The sequence below is a fragment of the Fusarium venenatum genome (assembly GCF_020744135.1).
Source record: "Fusarium venenatum strain MPI-CAGE-CH-0201 chromosome Unknown EDB82scaffold_2, whole genome shotgun sequence".
Taxonomy (NCBI): domain Eukaryota; kingdom Fungi; phylum Ascomycota; class Sordariomycetes; order Hypocreales; family Nectriaceae; genus Fusarium; species Fusarium venenatum.
Window position 1 is genome coordinate 1065409 of NW_027072130.1, and position 21767 is coordinate 1087175.

General features: G+C 47.4%; 10 protein-coding genes across 10 annotated transcripts; 5 read left to right on the plus strand and 5 right to left on the minus strand.

Annotated features, from left to right (window-relative positions):
* Positions 1-738: 738 nt before the first annotated feature.
* Positions 739-4047, plus strand: EDB82DRAFT_553848 (pyridoxal phosphate-dependent transferase; the record flags this gene model as incomplete). Its single annotated transcript, XM_065609627.1, has 6 exons — positions 739-912; positions 962-1331; positions 1455-1736; positions 1789-2269; positions 2382-2490; positions 2539-4047. 6 exons carry the CDS (start codon positions 739-741, stop codon positions 4045-4047), a joined length of 2925 nt encoding a protein of 974 aa, XP_065464499.1.
* Positions 4048-4432: 385 nt separating this feature from the next.
* EDB82DRAFT_494799 (uncharacterized protein) lies at positions 4433-5923 on the minus strand. The gene is made up of 3 exons (XM_025733172.2): positions 5812-5923; positions 5347-5753; positions 4433-5296 (listed from the first exon to the last, which is right to left on the minus strand). The coding sequence occupies exons 1-3, from the start codon at positions 5847-5849 to the stop codon at positions 4575-4577; spliced, it is 1167 nt and encodes a 388-aa protein (XP_025584105.1). The 5' UTR covers positions 5850-5923; the 3' UTR covers positions 4433-4574.
* A 180-nt stretch (positions 5924-6103) lies between these two features.
* On the minus strand, positions 6104-7456 carry EDB82DRAFT_430275 (concanavalin A-like lectin/glucanase domain-containing protein; the record flags this gene model as incomplete). The annotated part of the gene is made up of 2 exons (XM_025733173.1): positions 6104-6796; positions 6848-7456. The coding sequence occupies 2 exons, from the start codon at positions 7454-7456 to the stop codon at positions 6104-6106; spliced, it is 1302 nt and encodes a 433-aa protein (XP_025584106.1).
* A 1559-nt stretch (positions 7457-9015) lies between these two features.
* Positions 9016-10185, plus strand: EDB82DRAFT_494803 (Alpha/Beta hydrolase protein). The gene has a single exon (XM_025733174.2). The coding sequence runs from the start codon at positions 9056-9058 to the stop codon at positions 9968-9970; it is 915 nt and encodes a 304-aa protein (XP_025584107.1). The 5' UTR covers positions 9016-9055; the 3' UTR covers positions 9971-10185.
* Positions 10186-10722: 537 nt separating this feature from the next.
* EDB82DRAFT_523076 (uncharacterized protein) lies at positions 10723-10981 on the plus strand (the record flags this gene model as incomplete). Its single annotated transcript, XM_025733175.1, has 2 exons — positions 10723-10733; positions 10783-10981. The coding sequence occupies 2 exons, from the start codon at positions 10723-10725 to the stop codon at positions 10979-10981; spliced, it is 210 nt and encodes a 69-aa protein (XP_025584108.1).
* On the minus strand, positions 10978-12284 carry EDB82DRAFT_494805 (uncharacterized protein). The gene is made up of 3 exons (XM_025733177.2): positions 11975-12284; positions 11783-11925; positions 10978-11729 (listed from the first exon to the last, which is right to left on the minus strand). The coding sequence occupies exons 1-3, from the start codon at positions 12236-12238 to the stop codon at positions 11141-11143; spliced, it is 996 nt and encodes a 331-aa protein (XP_025584109.1). The 5' UTR covers positions 12239-12284; the 3' UTR covers positions 10978-11140.
* A 172-nt stretch (positions 12285-12456) lies between these two features.
* Positions 12457-14725, plus strand: EDB82DRAFT_535122 (major facilitator superfamily domain-containing protein). Its single transcript, XM_025733178.2, has 3 exons — positions 12457-12999; positions 13051-13364; positions 13417-14725. Exons 1-3 carry the CDS (start codon positions 12835-12837, stop codon positions 14450-14452), a joined length of 1515 nt encoding a protein of 504 aa, XP_025584110.1. The 5' UTR covers positions 12457-12834; the 3' UTR covers positions 14453-14725.
* A 365-nt stretch (positions 14726-15090) lies between these two features.
* On the plus strand, positions 15091-18360 carry EDB82DRAFT_553856 (uncharacterized protein; the record flags this gene model as incomplete). The annotated part of the gene is made up of 5 exons (XM_065609628.1): positions 15091-15479; positions 15530-16338; positions 16549-16677; positions 16781-16994; positions 17044-18360. 5 exons carry the CDS (start codon positions 15091-15093, stop codon positions 18323-18325), a joined length of 2823 nt encoding a protein of 940 aa, XP_065464500.1. The 3' UTR covers positions 18326-18360.
* Positions 18361-18441: 81 nt separating this feature from the next.
* Positions 18442-19220, minus strand: EDB82DRAFT_473794 (uncharacterized protein; the record flags this gene model as incomplete). The annotated part of the gene is made up of 4 exons (XM_065608008.1): positions 18442-18444; positions 18512-18886; positions 18937-19016; positions 19052-19220. The coding sequence occupies 4 exons, from the start codon at positions 19218-19220 to the stop codon at positions 18442-18444; spliced, it is 627 nt and encodes a 208-aa protein (XP_065464501.1).
* A 604-nt stretch (positions 19221-19824) lies between these two features.
* EDB82DRAFT_573742 (glycoside hydrolase superfamily) lies at positions 19825-21411 on the minus strand. Its single transcript, XM_025733181.2, has 2 exons — positions 21195-21411; positions 19825-21147 (listed from the first exon to the last, which is right to left on the minus strand). Exons 1-2 carry the CDS (start codon positions 21367-21369, stop codon positions 20021-20023), a joined length of 1302 nt encoding a protein of 433 aa, XP_025584113.1. The 5' UTR covers positions 21370-21411; the 3' UTR covers positions 19825-20020.
* Between the last annotated feature and the right edge of the window lie 356 nt (positions 21412-21767).

Here is a 21767-nt window from a genome sequence, read left to right on the forward strand (position 1 = left end):
CGATCAAAGTCTTACTTCTACTCCGGAATAACATGAACAACCCCGTGCTGATTCACGAATTTCTCTTTTTAACTTCCAAAGACTAACCTTATAGTAGGAATATCGTAACTCCATTAGGTCATCCTCAATAAATGACGCTGTATGGAAGGCCTCAAATCTCTGTCTCACAATCATTACTAGTTGACAGCTGAAGTTCCTTACACTTTCTTCCGATTGGCCAATTCCATGACACGGCCCGCGAACTATCGAAACAGTGGCTGCATTACATGGAAGATCCATCACTTCAAGGAAATTTCTCCTTGGAAATGACCTCAATTGTTGCACGGATCCCTTGTTGTCTTGGATCGCCCTTGCATCAGCCGGACCGCGCCGGTAGATCATTTCGTCTTCCATTGAATCTTGTCTCACGTCCCTTGAAAAAGCGGCACGACGTGAATTCCGATCCTTGACGAACCCGCAAGAATTGCACCAGTCCTTGGTTTTGCAGCATTCCGTGCCATGATTTATGATGTGCCGTACGTACAAATGATTCTCATGTGGAGAGATTACATGAAGGGAGATATCTCGTACGTCACGAGAATCGGTAGATCTTCATTAGCCAGAAGGGAAAAGAGAGGCTTGATTGATATATAACCTCTTATTTGGACCTTCTCTTCAGTCCATCATCAAAGCTCTGGTCTTGAGTCCAAAGACATCGAAGCATACTCTATTCAATTTTACAGGAGACAATTGCCCATCATGACTGAAGTCCAAAAAGAAGCCCCAAAAGAGGTACGACAGGAAGAGTTTGATGCAGTCCACGCCTACTTCATCGGACCCAAGGGCTCCAACCTGCCCGACTTCCGCGCCAACATCAACACTATCCTCGATGAACTCCTCGCCGCTCGTCAGAGCTACTATCCTCAAGACCAGGTAACTATTCCATCACTGACAACAAATGTCCAACCCTAACACTATATAGGCCTTCATATCCAAAGAATACCGTCGCTCCCCAGTATTCCTCAAAGCCCGCTCGGACCTTCGTCTCGCAACCGAAAAAGTAGCACAACTTCTCGGCGAGCACTCGGCACCGTTCTGGTCCCCTCGCTATGAGGCCCACATGTGCACTGACTTGACCATGTCGTCCCTGCTCGGGTACTTCATGACTATGCTGTACAACCCCAACAATGTCGCTCTCGAGGCTAGTCCTATGACGACACTTGTGGAGTTAAGGGTTGGACAGCAGCTTTGCAAGTTGTTTGGGTACAATGTTGATGCGCAGAAACATCCTCTCTCGTGGGGACACATCACCTGTGATGGAACGATTGCCAATTTGGAGTCTATCTGGGTTGGTAAGTGATCTCCCCTGCTTACTACGAGTTGGTTCATGCTAACATGACAAGCCCGAAACATCAAGTTCTATCCTCTCAGTCTCTGTCTTGCTCTCCGACGTGGAAAGCTCCAATTCATCGCAGACAGGTTCTACGCTACTTCATGCTTCCACTCAACAACCAAGACCCTGTTCAAAGATCTTCAAGGATGGGATCTCCTCAACCTTCGCTCCGAGGTTATCCTCGATCTTCCTGACCAGCTCAACAAGCAGTTCGGCATCACCAGCAAATTTCTTGAGAGTGCTCTACATGAATTCAACATTCAGTCAATCGGCCGTGAGGTCCTTGAGAGGGAATTCAAGGTCAAGGAGCCAATCAAGTACTTTGTCAGCAAGACTCGTCATTACTCATGGCCCAAGGGAGTTGGTAAGTTTGACGCACAACAAGTACTGTATCACGAATGCTAACTTGACAACAGCAATCGCCGGTCTCGGCTCTGACAACGTCGTTGGTGTAGACGTCAACAACGCCGCCCAGATGAATATCAAGCTCCTGGAAGAACATCTTCACAAATGTGTCGAGAACAAAACCGCCGTCTTCGCAGTCGTTGCCATCATCGGCTCTACCGAAGAAGGCGCCGTCGACAGACTCACGGAAATTCTTCGTCTGCGGAAGAAATTCCAAGAAGAGTACGGGTTGTCGTTCCTCGTACATGCTGATGCAGCTTGGGGTGGTTACTTTGCCACAATGTTGAACCCTGACAGACGTTACAGTGTCGAGGAGCAGACTACCACAAAGCCTGAGCCGGAGTGGTACTTGGATCCCAGGACAGTCGAGGATATCAAGGCCATGGCTGAGGCGGACTCGATCACGGTGGATCCGCACAAGGCGGGTTATATCCCGTATCCTGCCGGAAGCTTGGTGTATCGTGATGGGAGGATGAGGCACCTTGTTACTTGGTCGGGACCGTATCTATCACAAGGATCTGCAGAGAACATTGGTGTTTATGGTGTTGAAGGAAGGCAAGTAATCTTGAACACTCGAGTAATCGTTGACTAATTTGTGTTTCAGTAAGCCTGGTGCTTCAGCCATGTCCGCTTGGTTCTCCAATCAAACCATTGGTCTCAACCACCAGGGCTACGGCAAACTCCTCGGTGAAGCAACTTTCACAAGCGCAAGAGTAAGCCACTTCTCATCCCTCAATCACATCAATACTAACAAGAACTAGATCTCGGCCCACTATGCCACCATGGACAATGACTACTTCATGTGCATCCCCTTCAATATGCTTCCATCCGAGAACCAAGGTAATAAGAAGTTCCTCTCCACCTCTGTCATGAACGAGCGCAAGAAGATCCGCGACTTGATCATTGGCAAGACCGACACTGAGATTTTCAAGAACAAGGAAGCCATGAAGATCATCCGTGACTTGGGCTCTGACACCAACATCAACTGTTTCACTCTCAACTGGAAATACGACAATGATAACAAGGATTTGAACACTGATCTGGAAGAAGCCAATTATCTCATGAAGAGAGTCGTTGACAAACTTTCCATCACTTCTCCGAACACTGATCCCTCCACCATTCCCATTTACCTCACTTCGACTCAGTTCCTTCCTGAGGACTATGGTAGCTGTGCGCACAAGTTCATGGAGAGAATGGGCGTCAAACAGTCAAACCAAAGTCTTTTTGTTATCCGAAACGTCGTGATGAGTCCTTTCCCCACGAAGAAAGATTTCATCTCCACCATCATGCACGACTTGGAGAATGTCGTTATTGAACAGGTTAAGGAATGTAGAAAGAGAAACGATCCCGGGGCCAAGAAACTCCAGTTCCTTGTACAAGGTTCACCTGATTCATCTGAGGTGTTTCTTGTGTTCCAGGCTTCGTTCCACGGTGTGACCCGACGACAGCAGGTCATCTTATCTGCCGAACTTGACGAAGACCTGAAGAAGTTCTACAATAACATCTTGAAGGATAGTCAGGATACTATCGTCATGTTGGAGACGTGTGACGAGCTGTACATCGCCAAGGTCATCGAACGTATCTCAGAAGGAGTCGAGTTACCAGTTTCCTTATTTGAGAATGGATTACAGTATGTTTCCCACCCCTTCAGCCATTCTAAGCCGGTTTTAACAGTTAGCAGGGAGTATCAGAAGGCGCAGGGCGTCATCACTCTGAAGTCGGCGATCAAGAGTCGCCCACTAAACTCGATTAACCGCGACATCGAGTATCCTGACAAGTTCATGCCATTTTATCTTTACGGCTCAGAGGATGAATTTCACATTACTCATACTCTTGTCAAGTCGCCCAACATTTCGCTATCGGCCAGCAACGTCACCTTTGAACCTCCCATCCCATCCTCTGTTACGAGCAACCTTCTCTCTGATGGATTGATCCTCGGTCTCGTTGAAATACCCGAAGCATCCGTGCAGCCATTTGCTGAGAGCAACAAGGATCTTGAAGAAGACTTTTTCTTTTCTAGTGGTAAAAAGTTCAAGGTTGCTGTTTGGGAGGATCAAAAGTCTTACGATCAAGCCGGTCCGGAGTTGCTCAAAGACCTCGACGATGAGCTGTATGACGGTGTGATGACTCTCGGTGAAAATGTTTTTGTTGATGCTGAGGGACCGAATGAGGATAAGTTGAGGGATATCAAGGTTGAGTCAGACGCTTGGCAGAGAAAGTTGGATGAGATTGGTAGCGTTTTGGATGGAACACACACTTGCAAGGATTAGATGATCTGCATAATTGAGCTCCGCAATTTCTGCATGACTTATGCTTGCCAACTCATGGGACCTTTTTCTGCCAAACACATTGTTTGAACACGTCAAAGCCACTGTGCGTTGTCTTTGGTGCCTGAAGGAAAGTTGGCTGCTGAGTGAACGACAGATGAGGCCATCAACGCAGCCTAATATTTTCTAACGCTACTCACAGACCACTGGCCTCTACTGTTATCTCTATCTTCTGTTGTACTTCTAGGGTATTACTGTTAGGCTCATATGAGATTGTCAGTTAGTCGCCACAAAATTCACAATCCACAATCTCAGCTGGGTGGCAAGAGGTCTTTAATGATATTTAGACAACCAAAATTGAGACCAATAAATTTAAGCAAATCATATGTGTTCATTTAAACCATAACTCATCTAAGATAGCAAAACAATATCTGTTGTCAAATTCCCATCCGTTTCCTCAAATACAACGCTCAATAATTCCAACCCAAACTGATCCATCATTTCCATGCATAAATCATCTCATTGTGCCGTCATGCTTCCATCTCATTCCGTCCAGGGTTCTCATCCTCCCACTCATCCTCAACATCCACATACGAACCCTCAAGCGAAGGAGCACGTCTTCCTCTGACACCACCATACAACTGATCCAACTTTCTAGAGTCTAAAAAGACATTTTGCATTTCAGAAACCAAGTGTTCTTCCTCTTCGCCTTCATCTGCTGCGTGAACACGGTATCGCACGACCCGACGTCCAACACCAGATGTGAGGAAAGGCTTGAGGAATGAAAAGATGGACCATGCGAAACGAGCAAAGAGATACTCCCTGCTTCCTTCTGCGAGTGTTTCGACGTTGCGGTTTTGGTACAAAGCTGCAAACTCTGCTTCTCGTCCGTCCAGAACATGAAGCACGTACTGGTTGTGTTCAGTGCCATTTGATGACCTGGCGACTTTGGGGATGAGAGCGAAAACACTCTGGTCGAAACAGACATAGAGATCGGCCTTGAGAGGGAGAATGTTGTGAGGGTCGTCAATGGTGTGTGATCCGCCACCGTAGAGACCCATGCCGTTTTTGTTGAACCATTGCTGCTCATCTCGTGGGATCAAATGAGCCCATGTGAATGCGTAGCTGGTATTTGTGACAGCGCATCGCTTGCTGTGAAGAGTGGTTTCGCATTCGGGTGCAGCCCACCAGTCTGGTATTTTATCATGAGGGAATTGCCAATCTCTGAAGCTGGGGACAATAGGATATCGTTCTGAGGCTCTGTCAGCGTTATTTCGTTTCTTGTTAAAATGAGTGATATACCTTCGCCATCGACAAAGAACCAATAATCCCTGTTCAACAAAATCTGATCATCATCGGCGACTATATCCTTTCCCCGCTCATCCCTAGCCAGCCTACCACTACCAAACGCATTATTGGCAAGGATTTGGCAAGCAGTAATTGCAGTACGATAATGAACTCCCCATGCGCCTCGGAGGGGTTCGTAGTCAACGCGCGGCAGACAAAAGAGCAGGTTCAAAGGCTTGAGATAACCAGGATGATAAAAGCGAACCTGATCGCGATTAAGATCGCGAATCTCAAGATTTGAGATCGCGGAAAGTGAACGAGGCATTGGAATTCGATGCTCTAAACCGCTGAGTTGGAGAGAACGAGGAATTTCTTGGTCTTCGGAGGATAAAAGACCCATGACGTTTTGTCTTTTGTTCTTGCTGCAGAATGGAGGGTCAGCCACAAGCGAGAATGACGTACTTAGAGTCAAAGACTTACTTGATATTGGAGGGCTCTAGAGCCCAGAATCCGTACATTGGAGAAAATGGAACTAGTGTACGCCACTTGGATGGATTAGTCACGATTTGAGTAGATAGACAAATGCAAGACCGTTGTGAAACTAAAATTCGAAATATCTTCAATAATATAATTTATATACATGAATCAACTACCCCTGTAACCAAAGAGTTTTTTTTCGCCCCGACAAACACGTGTCAGTGGCTAGTGACAACTGTTTTGCATATTCCCCAAACCTCTGGCTCCAATCGATGGATCCTCCACAAGTGGGACTTTACAGGCGGTGAGCGCCATAAGCTCGAGATGTCTTCACCGCGTGTGTCGACCCGATCTCGCCAATGCGGATGTTACTGAATGTGACTTCAGGGTTGGGCTCGACCTTGACAATGTTGCTGGGAAGACCCTCTTCCTTGGTGCAAGGTCCAGCGCCAGCTCCCTTTCCATCGAGCCACTCCATGGAATCGCCCTCGCTCCACCAAACACTCATGGCGAGAACCATACCGCGGGTCATGGCATCACCCATCTCTTCTGTGCCACCGAGACGGATGTAGTCGTCTGCATGCGAGGCCTTGCAGTACTGGTCCTCGATGATGTTTCCAGTGACCTCTGGGGGTCCGGGGATGGTGACGACGGCGCTCTTGATGACCTTGCCGTCTTGGATGTAGTGGCGGTGCATCTCCTTGAGCTTGCCGTTCTTGTCGGCGGGGAACTGGGAAACGACTGTGAACTTGCGGGTCGTGTCGACCTTGAAGTTCTTGCCGCGTCCGTAAAACTCAGGAACGCCGTTGCGGTTGTGGTTCCAGCCGCAGCCAGCCTTGTCGCAGATGCCCTCCTTCTGGCACTCTGTACCTGTGCAGCCGTACAGGCCGGGGACGCTGCAGGGGTGGGGAGCAATGTGGGTGGCGCGAGAGTTTGCCTCCCAGATATCCATCTCGTTACAGCAGACACCCTTGCCCTTGATGTTACCCTACAAAGGTTAATCAGTAAAGTCTAATAATATTAATCAGGATAAACTTACCACTCCGTTGATGAAAGGTGTGACATAGCACTGAGCATCACAGTATCCACCACCTTGGGTAGCACCGACCTTGCTGTTTCGGCTCGTGCTCTTTCCACCATCGGCAGGCATCTCAGAAAGGTACAAAGCACCATTCATACCACAAGGAAGCTTCTGAGTCTCAACATCGAAAGAGAACTCAGCACCGGTAAGCTTGAGCATCTCATACTTCTTCTTGTTCTCCTCGAGAAGGTAAACACGAGGAGAAACAGACTGGCCGTTGCGGAGCATCTCAAGGCGGAGAGCATTGCCAGAGGTGCTGATACCCTTGGCCTTGTACGCAGCCTCGTCCATGCCGGAGAGGATGCAGTTCTTGGCACATGTTGCCTCGTCGGGGCAGGCCTTGGGGTCGGCGGCTTCACCCCAGCTACCACAGTTCTGGCCGTTGGCCTGGCTGATGCCGTGAAGCTCTGCGTCGGCGACGATGTAGTTTGTCGCCTTCTTGCAGCCCTTTGCCTTTGTGCAGCGGTATGTCTCGATCTTGGGGTGCTTCTCCTTGGTCTTGTTAGGAGTCTGGCCCACGACCGTCTGGGCGAGCAGAGTTGTGAGGAGAAGAGGAGAGAACTTCATGTTGGGCAGGAGCTGTGAGTGAGAGTCTGTGTAGAGAGTGACTGAGTGGTGAAGAAGATATTTCGATGCATCTTCGGGTCTTCATTTATATCTATATTTTTGACAGTTCACGATCACACGTTGTCTACAAGGGGTCTTCCATTTCAGGACTACATCCGAAGACTTCAAGGTCAAGATCCACGCTCAAAAGACAGTTTTGAATTGATTAGGCCCATCAAGCTGAAGACATTTCGCCCATTAACATGAATATTATACGTCTGTAACCAATCAAGAACCCCAGACCTCCGTATCCTCCGACATCCCGATTCGAGACAAGGTCACATTCAGGTCCCATCTCAAAAGGAACATCTACCGAGTTCCGGAGTAGCAATTTGCGGGTAGAAACCCCTGCAGCGACAAAACAATGTGGAGATGACGACTCTAGAGTTTTTTGAACAAGAACTGCGGAGTTCGGGCCGTCAACCCTGGACTACAATATCAGAGCGAGTTTCATAAACCCCTGTCATAACCGCTTTATCCACATTTTCCCACCTACCATAGATTTACTAGGGGTCCTTGGCGAGAGTGTGATCAACTATCGAAAGAGGAGCGGATATCATGTACGGCTCTGTCCTAGTGGCACCCGGCCATGCGGACCGACGTATGATTCGGGGTCCGGAGAAGAACTATGTAAATGGCATCGTACTCAATAGTTTTCTTCGGCCTTGGTGCCAAGTGGGATTACGTGGACGGAAAGAAGGAAATGTTTTCCAACCGAGAAAGACGGACGTTTGGTAGTTAGTTGTGGCCTGAGCTAATACATTGCAGGTACTGGTTTTAAAGTTATGTACCTACAGGATCTTATCTGTGTCTTAGATGGCTTACATTTGCAGCTGTGCCTGACAATAACAAGGTTGTTCCTTGCGGGGAAGTGTCCTCTACCGTGGAGCAGAATAGCCGGCTGAGCCTCTCTTTTGCATGGGTTTAAGCTCGCCACATGAGATCGGATGGAACATTATGGGTTCATCATTGGCTTGGAATTGAGGATAGCATCCGATGGGGCTCCCGGAATGCATTGACTTGCTTCCGATTCTAAGATTTCTATCATCTTATGACCTCCAAGACAAGAACATATGACGAAATAGCCACCTGAAAAGCGCCGAAATATTAATTGATGCGTTTCCCATTTTGGTTGCAGTATGCGCACTGTTAGTGCAGGGCATACCGAAGCGTTGTAACGACAGTGTTTTGCTAACGGAGAGAATCCCATGATTCCGGTAACGAAGTGTGAAGAAACTAAGCAGATACATCATGTTGTATCGAAGACCAAAATATTGATCAGCTCCAAAAATTAGCTTCTCTTTGTCACATCGAGTTCATCCCATGTTTAATTCAACAACATGGGCAGGCGAAAACACCAACTCAATATTGGTTACCCTATACTGTGTTCACAAAGTTATGCGACGTAGGGAAACGGTGGAACCTGACCCATGAACTGTGACCAAATAGTCTTTACTGGGTTTCTACACGTGACTCCGTGCTGACGTGAGAATCAATTCAATGTTTCCTCTCATCATTCTATCGTGCTACTTACCTCTACTGTGAATCAATTGGGGCAGAATGCAAGAACATCAAGACAAGATCGCCACGTTGGCAGACGGGAGAAAAGTGGCGTATGCAATCTACGGCACAGACAATGACAATGCACCTACAACCTTCTACTTCCATGGTTTCCCAGGGTCTCATCACGAAGGCGGCTCGACGCACAGCGCAGCTCTGAAGCACGGGCTACGCGTCATCGCGCTTTCACGACCAGGATACAGCGACTCGACATTCCAAGACAACAGATCGATTCTGGATTATCCCCAAGACATCCTCGAGATAGCAGATTTTCTCTCGATACAACGCTTTGCCATCCTTGGAGTCTCTGGCGGTGGTCCTTACGCAATTGCTTGTCTGAAAGAATTACCTCGTGAGAGACTCGTCGGCATTGGCACGGTAGCTGGATGCATGCCCCTGTCATTCTCCACCCAAGGCATGCTTGCCATAACGCGTATCATGTTCAACGTTGCGCCGTATGCTACAGCACCCCTTGGATGGTTGATAGATAAATTACTAGGAAGCACAGCACGCGACACGGAACATCCGGAAAAACTGGAAGACATGATGGATAAAGATGTAACCGCAAGATCAGCCAGCGACGGAGAAATCTGGAAGAATAGCGCTGTTTTGAGACAATCTCTTTTACGATCTACCAGAGAATCAATGAAACAAGGTGGTTATCCAGCAGCATGGGAAGCGAGATTGTATGGAAGTGACTGGGGTTTCAAGCTGGAAGATGTCAAAGTAGAAAAGGGTCGGATGATAATGTGGCATGGCGATTTGGATGTTAATGTTCCGTTGAGGGTGAGTGAGAAGGCTGTTGAGTTGATGCCGAATGCGGAGTTGAGGGTTATGAAAGGGGATAGTCATTTGAGCTTGGTGACCAAGGTGGAAGACTTTGTTGTTTCGATGAAGGAGATGCTGGAGAGATAACGTGTACAACACGCGGGCGAAGGCAATGGGATATCCTAGTGGTCGATGCTGTCAACATGAACATGAGAGATGCGCGACCATTTTCATGGATGAAGAAAAGCCATGTCGCCACTTGATGTTATGCAAACGCTTTAAGTGAACATTACAACAGCCACAAGAGGCACAGCAGTAGTACCTGTCACTTCGTTTCCCCATATATACCCGCGATCCCAAACAGCGTGATCCTCATGATGCACATGGGTAGCATTCGTGATTTTCAGGGTCCTAATCCACAGGAGCTTATCGAAAGGCAAAGCCGATCAAGACGCAATGATCCGCATCCCGAGGGTCCCTAAATCAGAGATTGGTCAGACATGTGCCTGTAATTGGGTGGTTATATATCTGGATAAATGTGCGTTCAGGCTGGGTATCGTCATCTCTGCGGCGCGGTTGATGTGTTTGTCCTCTACTGGACTAAACTGATGTCACTGACGTGAAAATCCCTTCAATTGTTAGTGGCATGATGATAAATTTGAAAATGATTGGGGTATGGGTGGCCAAAATGAAGTAATGAATCTGTCCATCGCTCGTTGGCGATGTTGATCACTGAGAAGATGGCGTCTTGGCTGAGTACCTATCATCGTGGATTGATCTATATAAACTCTATCTCTACCTTTGCTAATTCAAGATCAAGACAAACAGTTTGGAACAAACACAAACAACCTTACAAGAATTACCCAAGACTCGAATAACTACTATTTCCAATCTACAACATGGCTCCCAAGTATGCCTTCGAATCATCCTCTTGAGGCCAATAACTCACAAATATTTAGTTCAAAGCGTCGCTTTTCTCTCAGCGCCCTCTCTCCAGCAAACAGGAGATACAACAAGGTCATGAATGAACGGTCAGACAATCGTCGATCTGTCGATAGCACAGCTAGTCGCTCGACGCTAGGGGGAATGCCCGTCGTCGAGGTTGAGAATTACCTCATCGACCCTGCGTATCGCTGGACCACTGCGAATCGTAATTAAAAGAAGACAAATTGTATTATATGATGATTAGCGATTATAGCAAGGATGGGACTGTGTATTAGTCTAATTATGAATTCATCTCTCGTCTGCTGTTGACAGTATTACACATGCGACCCATGCTTAGAGTATTTCGATTGTACCCGGCAACCTCACGTCGGACTAATGAAATGCAGGTTCTGGCTGTGAACCATACGGGATGATCCTAACCATATGTCTCCTCTCGTTATCCTGAAAATCGGGCACCGCCGAATGCGCCACCGACCTCTGATCCCAGACCACAACCGTTCCTGTCTCCCACTTAATCCTACAACTAAAGTCCAAGCTACGAATATGATTCTTAAGGAACGAAAGCAAATGATCCGACTCCTCAGGTAGAAATCCTTCTACCTGTCGCGCAATAGTAGGGTTTACAAAGAGCGAAGGTTTGCCTGTAACAGGATGTTTGATGACGAGTGGATGCGTCGTGTTGATTGCTTCTGCCAACGCACGTTCTTGGCCTACACGCTTGACTTCGCCCTCTGAAGCGGATGTGTGATGAAGTTTGAGGTTGGATAGTGTTTGTCGAAAGGCTGGTGAGAGAGCTTCGTAGGCTGCTGTGAGAGAAGTGAATGCTGTGTCGCCGCCACCAGATGAAGGGAGCTCGAGGACCCAAAAGAAACTAGTCGACGGGACGTTGGGCGTAAAGGTTTGGTCAACGTGCCATAGATCATATGTTGTTCGTTGCCCAAGTAGCTTTCTTAGGTTTCCCCTACACATTGTGTCAATAATGGCCAGTGAATGAAAGTATGGGCAACAACTCACGACTTTTCATCCGCGTAAACAACATGAAACTCAGGCCCTGTGCCTTTTGGATATCCCATAGTCGGATGCTGATGAAGTGGTCCATAATGCCTCACAATCTCCTTCTGTCTGTCAAACCCGACATCCTTAAAATCTTGGTCTCTCTACTCACAGTTAGTCGAGTCTGCCCAAGACACACTCATAAATACTTACAAAAACCACAACTCCCCTCTCAGCAGCCAATAAAGCCAACTCATCTAAACCCTTCTCATCCAACTGACTTATCTGCACTCCTCGAATCTCTGTTCCAACACGAGGCGTGATATTCTCCACGCGCCCGCCCTTGAACAAATTCGTCTTAGCGGCGTTAGCCTGAAGACCCGGCTCGTCCCCGTCAAAGAGGGGAACGGGCACGGGCGCCATGTACCCGTTAGAGCGAGTGGGTAGATAAGCGGGATACAGCGGTTCCGAAACCATTGTTGGTTTATGTCTGTTGTTGAATCAAGCTTTTGGTTTGGTCACAGTGGTCTAAATGTCGTGATACATAAGTAGACCGTCTTCGGATGGAGACATCCGGTCGATGATCGGGGTTACCCCGATGGATTTAACCGGATATGGTAATAGTGTAGCATCAGAGACAAAAGCTCGTCATTTACAGGGCTGATAAACGAACTTGGGCTAACGATACCCGATGGCTTTCAACGACCAATCAATGCTGATGGGGGTTGCGCCGACGAGTAATTTTGACCTTATCTTCGGGAATCTTCAGTTCCGGTAGTTCACTCTGCCGTCGTCTCTTCAAGTTTAATCGTTAACGGAAGCTTGTCTAATCTCGATTGAGAAAGTCTAAACCCCGAGGAACTTGCCGTTCCCCTCTTCTTGGAAGCTCTAGAACGTCGAGCGTACAGGCTAGACTGATGTAGCACTCGCTACGTCGTAGTGCTAACGGAGTAGCGGTAATGTGGCTGGAAATTTAGTTAAATCGCCTTCTCACCTCATGTCGATCAATTTTAAAACTCCCTCACTTTCTTGTCTTTCATCTTTGGACGCTCAGGCGAAAAGACAGAGTGATTATGTCTCCGCCGTCGAGTTTATCGGAGCGTCGCGATGAAGCTGTGACAGAATCGACATCATGGCTGGCCAAGGTTCATCCGTATTTCAAGAACCCTTCGCATGTTTTAGTGTTTAAACTGGATTGCTTATTGCTCGTGTGGGCATTTATAGCCGGTCTCTTCAAGGTACGTTGTGCTCATCATGTATAATAGAAATACATTAACATGGAAAACTAGGACATGGACCAGTCTGCCACGACAGCCGCATTTGTCTCCGGAATGAAGGAAGATCTGAATCTCTACGGCAATGAACTTGTAGAGTTTACGACATATTTCTCCATTGGCTATGCGATCTTTATCGTTCCATCGCAACTCATCCAAACTCGAGTCCGACCATCTATCTTCCTACCAGTTTGTGAAATTATATGGGGTCTTTTTACACTCTTCACCTACAAAGCCCCAAATGCCAAAATCATCTATGCGCTGAGATTTCTTCTTGGCGTATTTGAGTCTACATCGTGGCCTGGTATTGTAAACCTGATCTTTAATTGGTATGGCACTCAAATCAGTCGATTACACGTCCTCTGACTAATATATGAATAGGTATCGTCCTGAAGAACTTGGAAAGCGGCTGGCCATTTTCGGTGTCAGCGGTGTAGCAGGAAATATGTTTCTCGGCATCCTCCAAGCTGCACTCTACAGGAACCTCGACGGAGTCTCGGGTCATGCTGGTTGGCAATGGCTGTTCATCATTAGCGGTATAATGACGATATTCTGGGGTTTCATTGGTCTACTTGTCATTCCTGACTCACCCGCCATTACAAGAGCTCTCTGGCTCACTGACGCCGAAAAAGAGCTTGCTCGTCTTCGCATGAACGACTGTGGTGTCAAAACGTCTGGCATCATCCCTCTTAAAACTCTCGTTCACAAACTCAAACTTCTCGTCATGAGTCCATTGTCGTATTTGTTTCTCGCGGCATATCTTCAATTTGCATGGAGTCAGCGCGCGAACTCTTACTTCTTGCTCTTCCTCAAAGGACTAAACAATGCGGATGGAACACCACGTTATTCAGTATACACCGTTAACCTGATTCCACTCGGCGGATATGCTATCAGTATAGTCTGCAATATTGGCCTCAACGCCCTCAGCGATTGGAAAGCGTGGCGTTGGCAGGTTAGTGTCGGCGCCGCCACAATTCAACTTATCGCAACATCTGTTCTTTCAGGCTGGCCTGATTCATGGAGGACAATCATGGGCTTCTACTTCCTTACCTTTGCTACTGCAGCTTGGGGATATGCATTACTTGCTTGGGTGGGCGAAATTCTGAGAAAGGAGCCCGAAGTGCGGTCGATTTTGGTGGCGATTGCTATAACATTGGTCTATGTTGGACACGCAACGATTCCTTTACGCGCTTGGCGTGTGAGTGACTCCCCTAGGTATCCAGTTGGATTTTCTCTGGCTGCTGCGTTTAGTGCTGGAAGTATCCTTGCCATCTTAGGAATTTTGTTTTATGTGAGAAGATATCCTCAGGTTGTGAGTTGGGGACTGGATCCTGCGAATGAAATTGCTGCGGAGGAAGAGGGTATCTCTGGGACGAATGATCGAAAGCAGCCCGACGAACGAAGTATTCAGGTTTGATTGCAAGTCGCAGTTCCTCTTTTCTGTCATTAGCATTTGCCACAAATCTAGCCTCAGCTGAACAAGACCAGGCTTGCATAAAACTGCCCATATCCGCATATTTGCAAGCTATAGATAGCCATTATGATTCCAACTTTTCACAAGCTTTTCGGCAATTGGCATACACTTGACAAATGTTATGCGTCTCACATGTCTTAAGTTTTGTTCTTGATCCCACTCGGTGAAGGTCTGGATGTTTAGTTATCATTTTAGTTGCGTAATATAATCTGACAGTGTTTGAAAATGTGTATACCTTTAACAGGTCTTGAGTGACATCTAGAATAACGCTTGTTTCAGGGGTAGTAGTTATTTGCAGCGTGGAATTTCAAGGCAAGACACTAGGGGAGAGCTACTGTGATAAGCTTTCCTGAACTGGAACTTTTAAAATTACTGAGGCTTGCCGATCTAACGTTTGAGGGGATCTTTAATTTGCTTAAATATCAGCCACTCATTTAAGTCCATGTTGTGCCTCCCTTGCGTAAATTCATAAGATGAGTTCAATGATATGTCGCAACTCTTTTATTCAGCTTCTCCGCTGAAAAATTAAAGAAGGACGAGATAACACTCATTTCTTTCCAAAGTGTATCAAATTTCTCACAATGTGGTTCCAGCTTATCGCCTTGGCGACACTGCTGCCAAACTCGAACGCATTCAGTGTCACAACGAGCAACGATGCAAACACTCTGGCGGCTGCAATATTCGGCCAGGGCATAACTATTCTCCAAGCATCTTTCTCAGGTGCATCAGTTAGTTCTGGAACGTTTGCCGATGGACCTTTCGGTATCGGGAGTGGTGCGATACTCACTTCTGGTGCTGCTATTGGAGCTCTACCCAACGGTGACCACTATGTCAACAATGGAGCACCTGGTTCGGACACCTATTGCGGTTCAAACACTTTCAACGCTGCTTTGTTGACCGTCGATATTTTTCTCGACCCGACCTATAACGGTATCAAAGTTGAGATTATTCTTGCGTCAGAAGAAGAAGGGTAAGTAGCACTCTGGACTGAGCAAGGACTGAGCTAATGACCATGTCTAGCGGCTCTGCTGACCCCATTGGTGTCTTTCTGGGCGGCACGCAATATGCTTTAGATTCCGGTAACAGAATAACCGCAGTCAATCCTTATCTTGCTAATCCCCTTGCCATCACCCCGCCCAATAGCGTCACCTCATATCCTGGCTCGTCGCCACCTCTCTGGTTTGATATCTTAACCTCTGGTGCTCAAACTATGGTCTTTGCGATTTGTGATCAGTCCGATTCAGAATGGGACTCTGGCCTCTTGATCAAGGCTGAGGGTTGCGTTGATTGCGATACTGATCTCCGCCTCGCCTATGTGACGACCACGACTACAATCCCGGCGGGCGAGGATCCTTTTACCTCGACTACCACCGCTTCAGGGACTGTGTCTGGTACAATCAGGATCGGAGTACTAGCTACCACTAGTGAAGAGCCGACAACCACTACTGCTGAGGAAACTACAACAACTGCTGACTTTGGAACAACTACTACTACGGCCGACGAGATCACTACTACTACCGCTGACGAAACAACAAGTACTACCGAAGCATCCTCCACGGACTCAACTAGTGATGACCCTACAACTACCATCACTCAAGAGACTACTACAATTGGAACCACCGAGATATCAACCGAGGCCAGCAGTACAATCATATCGTCAACACAGCTGCCAGATACTACCTCAACAACTCTTACGTCAAGTGATACAAAGACAGAGTCTTCAACCATTGTGACTGAGTCTGATGTCGTCACTACAACAGCCCAAGATTATTCCACCGACAGTACGACAGATACAGAGACGACCAATATTTCTGATGCCCCCGTAATTGGTACTACCACAACCTCGGTTGATGTCGAAACACCCTCCCTAAGCTCAACAGTCTCGACCTTTACGAATGAACCTATTAAGAGTGACATACCAGTATAATCGATTGAGATTTCACTACTCGTAAAGGTCTAGAAGAATATCTCCTCCACTGTCATATGCCCGATCGGAGATATCCATCACATTTCAAACTGTGTGCTAATATCGCATTTAGTTCCCAATCCTGGTACTACAACGACAGCAGAGTCTCTGGAAACAACCACGGCCCAGCAGATCGAGCCTTCAACCAACACTGCCACTCCCTCCTCCCTTATATCCGAGGAAGAAACGAGCTCCAGTGACGGTAAGTACCCTCCAGCCGTAGAGGCACAAATACAAGATACCCTCCATCGCTTCTTTACATACACTAGCTAACATCCAATCCTCACTAGCCATTACTTCAACAGCTGACGACGTGCCAACACCAGCAACATCGACCGTTGCTACCTCGTCTGCCATGCCGTCCAACCTAGCAGTGATCGGAAACTTCAGGTTCTTCGGATGTCTAGGATCTCCAGAGGGCTATCCCGGCTTTGAATTGATCGGTGAAACTCCCGACATGACTACTACGGAATGTGTAAGACTCGGAGCCGGGCGTGCTTATATCGGTATCTACCTAAGGTAACATCCCAGCCGTGAAGTTCAAGGATACAAAGCTCACCTCGTTTAGATCCTGCTATGCAGCAGATTCATTAGACGCTGCCGACACAGTTGCAGATGGCCGTTGCGATTTACCATGTCCTGGTGATCCAGGCCTCTTCTGTGGTGGAGTGGTTGACACGAGCTCGGATCCTGAATCACGATTCAAGTCCCGTGGACGTCTGAGCCGTCGAGATGCTCCACCAGGCATTCTTCTCACCTTGTATGCTCAGATTGAAGCCATTTCTGGTACTCTGAGTTCTTCGGATACTTTCAGTACTGTTGGCGCGATAACAAGCAACTCTCTTTTACCTACTAGAGACTCTACCGTTCCCTTGCCTCTATTCTCAAGCACACAATCTTTCATTAATTCAGCTATCACCGTTGAACCTTCCGTCCCTATCACCCGATCACAAGGTGGTAGACCCATCATCCCCCCATTCCCAACAAGCGCCCCCTTCAATGCGGGTAACTTTACAAGCACTAGAGTTGCAGCGGCACCAATAGTCACTACCATAACATACACGGTTGTTAATCCCAATAACCCATCACAGCTAACGGTGACCGAGTTTTGCAGCACCCTGAGGCCTTCTCCCTGTCGTCAGTGCCAGCACCAGCCGCGACCAACGGTGGAGATGACAACCATCAAAGTCGACTGCAACGCTTGTGGTCACTCGGGCGAGAACACTATCATTCTTGAAGTTCCAGCGGGCGCAGCTGTGGCAGCTCAGACAAGGCAGCACGCTGCTTATCAAACTCACCGAGTGCAATATCACGAGCCCAGCCCCTATGAACAGAGACCTTACCCTATTGAGGGAGACTCTCATAATTGGCAAAAGCCCCGACCACAAAACGATTTGCCCGCCACTGGAGACAGATCACATGAGGGCGATGGAAGGTATAAGTTTGATCAACCTCAAACTTATCACCATCGTCCAAGCGGTGCTGGGGACTATGATGAAGACAAGCCGGCTGGGGTGATCAATACAGAACCAAGGCCTGATGGCAAACCAACTAGTGTGACTAAGACTGAACCAAGACCGGATGGCGAAGCAGCTGGTGGGACTGAGACTGAACCAAGGCCTGATGATGAACCAGCTGGTGTGACTAAGACTGAACCAAGACCTGACACGGTAGGAGGGGATGGCCAGCCCAAGCCCCAGGAACCAACATTCCACCGCAGGCCAGGGCCAGCATTTACACCGGCAGCGCCGAATGCTCCCATCGTTGTGGTTTCAAGAGCCGTAGCGAAAACGATGGAAGGGATACTGATGATGATGTCGCTTTTAACTGGACTTGTTTTCCTTTTGTAATGATTTCAAGATTTATCTACTATGCTAAAAATAGCAACATTTGTATGTTTTTTTACTATCTTTAATTAACAACTAATGTTTTATTTTTATTTGTCACATAATAACTTTGAAGGACTCTACTGGTGATACAAAGGCAGCTTAGGACTACAACCAAAAACAAAATGGGATGCACTGACACATTCTCACTTCCCTCTTGGCTTCATACTTGGCTTCATACTTGATCACTGCAAAATAAATACCGAGCATGTTCAATATCGAATGTATTTCCATTCTTCTACTAGCACTACCATTTCCTCCGAGTGACACAATTGTCGCTGCCTGTCTGAGCTCCCCGATTGTGGAGACAAGTAGCCTAGAAGCCTTGTCTAAGTCGGCCCAAGATGATATAAGAACCTTGCCTGAAGGCCTAAATCCTAAGACTTTAGTTTGAAAAGTCGTAGTTTGCAAGTTCTTCCTCGTCAATGTTATCCCAGTCAACCTCGGGCAAATCAAATCGCGAGACCAGGCTGGCCAACTTCTATCTTGTTCGAACCCGATAGACAAATAATCTACAGCAGCCAGCTATTCAAGTCAGTACATCTATCAAATAGAAGAAATGTCGTTTAACATACCTGGATCGGCGACATGATTCGTCGCCATTTGACAATAGCCTCACCGGCGCCGGGCTTGTGAACAGCAATGTACTTCGGATCTGCGGTCCCCTCATCCACCGAGTAGCCAACTCACTGGTAGACCCAATATCGCTTAATCTCGTCCAAGATCTTGAGGACGCGGTCCTTGCTGAGGTTGGTAGCTTGGTCACGACAGCCGGCATCTTCCCAGTACTTGAGAACCAGGTCTTCATCAACCTCTTGTACTTCGGCCTCGTAGAAAGCGGCAGTGGTGGCGGGGTCATCACCGGCTGAGGCCTACCACTGGACGGTGAGTCGGACTTTGCGGTTCGAGCGATAGGCTGTGTGACAAAGAATCTTTCGGGCTTGGGCGTCCGTTAAGGCTGTAAGAGTGTCAGATCCGTATTTTAGATTATCATATAGAACATACACTTGAGGCTTTTGTCAGGCTTGTTAGGCATGATGATGTGATTCAATGACGGTTGATGTTGTGGTTCAGTGATGTGTGATGCTGTGATCCAATGATGCTCGATGTGCGATGGTGGGCGAGAATGGCAAAAGAGAGAAGATGGAAAAGCTGAGGATTCATAGCTGACAGTTACAAGCCAGTGCCAGCGCGAGATACAAACGGCCAATTGAACAAACGAGAGAAATAAAATAGCTCCACCGTGGTGTCACCAAAAGGTTTTCTTTCTTTTCGCCTTTTGTCCCCATTGTTCTCACCGTCTTGATTTAATTATAAGGCTCAAAGAATGCAATCTGACATGTCTTATGAGGCTGAAAGCTGTCAAAAAAATGATTCACCCATGATTTCATCATCCAAACTAATCGACACATATGGGATTTGTTGTTTAAGAAAGGATTTAACAAACAAAAACAATCGGTAGTGTGGTCAATCATGGAGTAACCCACTCAGGGGTGAGATGTCGTTTGGCACAATTGCATATCAGATGTCACAAACAAAACCTGACTGACCCATTCGGAACAAGTACTTCAGACTGTTTTCCTGTATTAATAACGATAATCTATCGATACCTACATTGTCAGTACACACGGGTACCTCGTAACGACTCCCAGCAACGCCCTATCTATAACCAGCACAAACATCCCGATAAACGTTATTCTGCAATCCCGCCGCATCAGTAGGAATATATCCCAAATATGTGGCATACGAATACGTCCATCTAGGATCATTCGTCTCCGTCTTCCACGTCCAGTACACCCACCCAGACATGCCTGGTTCCTCATACAACTGCTGCTGCGCGGTGAAGAACTTGTTGAAAAACTCCTTGTCCTTCCAGTCGTAGTCCGACGTCATGCTCCATTCTCCAGTAAACGTAAAGTCTTGGCCGTCGACAACACGCGAGTCGGTGCAGGCGCTGTGCATAAGTTTGTAAGGGTCCGCGTTGCTGTGTTGATCGTCATTCAGAGCGAAACCGATGTAGTTGTGGTCGTCGAAAGCTGTGAGCGCGTCGTTGGCTATGGATGATTGTGTACGAGCATCGCCAGAGTCCCATTTGCTTGACATGAACTGGACATGGAGCTTCTTGTCGTTTGAGACTTGAAGGCTGGCTTCCTTATCACGAACGGCTTTGAGGGCAGCGGGATAGTACTTCTCGATAAGGCCGGGATCTTGGCCAGGTGCTGGATACCGATTTCCTCCATCATGGCGAGACACCGGCTCGTTAAGAACCTCAATCATACCCACTGTTGAATAATCAGGGTTCGTGTGAATACGATCCGTCATCCAAGCAATCCACTTTTCCGCACGTCCAAAGTTGTAGTCGTTGAAGAAGCCCGCAGGCTTGTTGTTCTGTCCCGTGAAGACATCTTCCTGTTGGCCACCAGGAGCGCCATGAAGGTCCATAATGACATAGATACCAAGTTCAGCAGCTTTCTTCACGACAGCATCGAGATAAGGCAACATTCGATCTCCATCAGCAAAGGGCTCAGATGATTTGTCCACGATATCCGTGTAGGACCAGTATCCTATGGGAATTCGAATGGTGTTCAGACCAACGTCGTGAACAGATTGGACTGTAGCTGGGTCGATCCACGTCTTCCAGTGCTCTTCGAAGCGTTGGTTTCCTGTTTCGCGATTGTCGCCTTTGTAGTGATCGTTCATGCAATCGAATTCGGATTCAGAGTTGCCGCATTTGAGGACGTTTTCCCAGGTATTTGTTTGGAGCCATCGCTCACAGACAAGCCAGCCTGGTTATGTTAGCTGATGTTGGTCGAGGGGAATATCTTGTACGAACCACCAAAGTTGACACCGCGAATCTTGGTGATACCATCGGCCAAGTTTGGTTTGAATCTCTTTCCGAGCTGTTCGAATCTGGTAGTCTGATTGAACGAAGCCAGGTCACGCTCATGGGGAAGCCATGCTGTGGCCGAGCCGAACAGTAAAAGAGACACAAGCGGTGAATAATACATGGTCAGACAAACTTCGGAGGTAACAATGATGACAACTAAACTACCTAAACTCAAATAAGATGCCGAATACTCTGTTTAAATAGCTATGAGGATATGCCCCCTTCACCCCTCAATTTACAGCCCTGCGCTTGTGCTGCACTATAGGAGTAAGCTGCATATGTCTCTACCTGACACAGACGAGCTTCCTATTTCGATTGTCGAGGTGTCATAATCATCTGAAAGATCGGCATTTGATGCACGCCATGGTCCGCACGGACTCAGCTGAAAATCCTTCATTTACTAAGAAATGCCGCTATTGCCGACCCCATGAATTAAGGATTGGAAGGATCTAATGAAACAGAGTCAATTTAACGTTGGTGACTCTAGGTTGGACTAGGCTATCATCTTTCCATTCAGCA

Bases quoted from the DNA above. Each gene is read 5' to 3' on its own strand.
- EDB82DRAFT_494799 (XM_025733172.2), bottom strand. From the start codon at position 5,849: ATGTACGGATTCTGGGCTCTAGAGCCCTCCAATATCAA. The intron at 5,754-5,811 runs GTAAGTCTTTGA...TCCATTCTGCAG, and splicing joins CTAGAGCCCTCCAATATCAA to CAAGAACAAAAGACAAAACG. The intron at 5,297-5,346 runs GTATATCACTCA...ACAGAGCCTCAG, and splicing joins GTTCTTTGTCGATGGCGAAG to AACGATATCCTATTGTCCCC.
- EDB82DRAFT_494803 (XM_025733174.2), top strand. From the start codon at position 9,056: ATGCAAGAACATCAAGACAAGATCGCCACGTTGGCAGACGGGAGAAAA.
- EDB82DRAFT_494805 (XM_025733177.2), bottom strand. From the start codon at position 12,238: ATGGTTTCGGAACCGCTGTATCCCGCTTATCTACCCACTCGCTCTAAC. The intron at 11,926-11,974 runs GTAAGTATTTAT...AACTGTGAGTAG, and splicing joins AGAGGGGAGTTGTGGTTTTT to AGAGACCAAGATTTTAAGGA. The intron at 11,730-11,782 runs GTGAGTTGTTGC...CACAATGTGTAG, and splicing joins GTTTACGCGGATGAAAAGTC to GGGAAACCTAAGAAAGCTAC.
- EDB82DRAFT_535122 (XM_025733178.2), top strand. From the start codon at position 12,835: ATGTCTCCGCCGTCGAGTTTATCGGAGCGTCGCGATGAAGCTGTGACA. The intron at 13,000-13,050 runs GTACGTTGTGCT...ATGGAAAACTAG, and splicing joins TTATAGCCGGTCTCTTCAAG to GACATGGACCAGTCTGCCAC. The intron at 13,365-13,416 runs GTATGGCACTCA...ATATATGAATAG, and splicing joins GTAAACCTGATCTTTAATTG to GTATCGTCCTGAAGAACTTG.
- EDB82DRAFT_573742 (XM_025733181.2), bottom strand. From the start codon at position 21,369: ATGTATTATTCACCGCTTGTGTCTCTTTTACTGTTCGGCTCGGCCACA. The intron at 21,148-21,194 runs GTTCGTACAAGA...TAACATAACCAG, and splicing joins TCGCGGTGTCAACTTTGGTG to GCTGGCTTGTCTGTGAGCGA.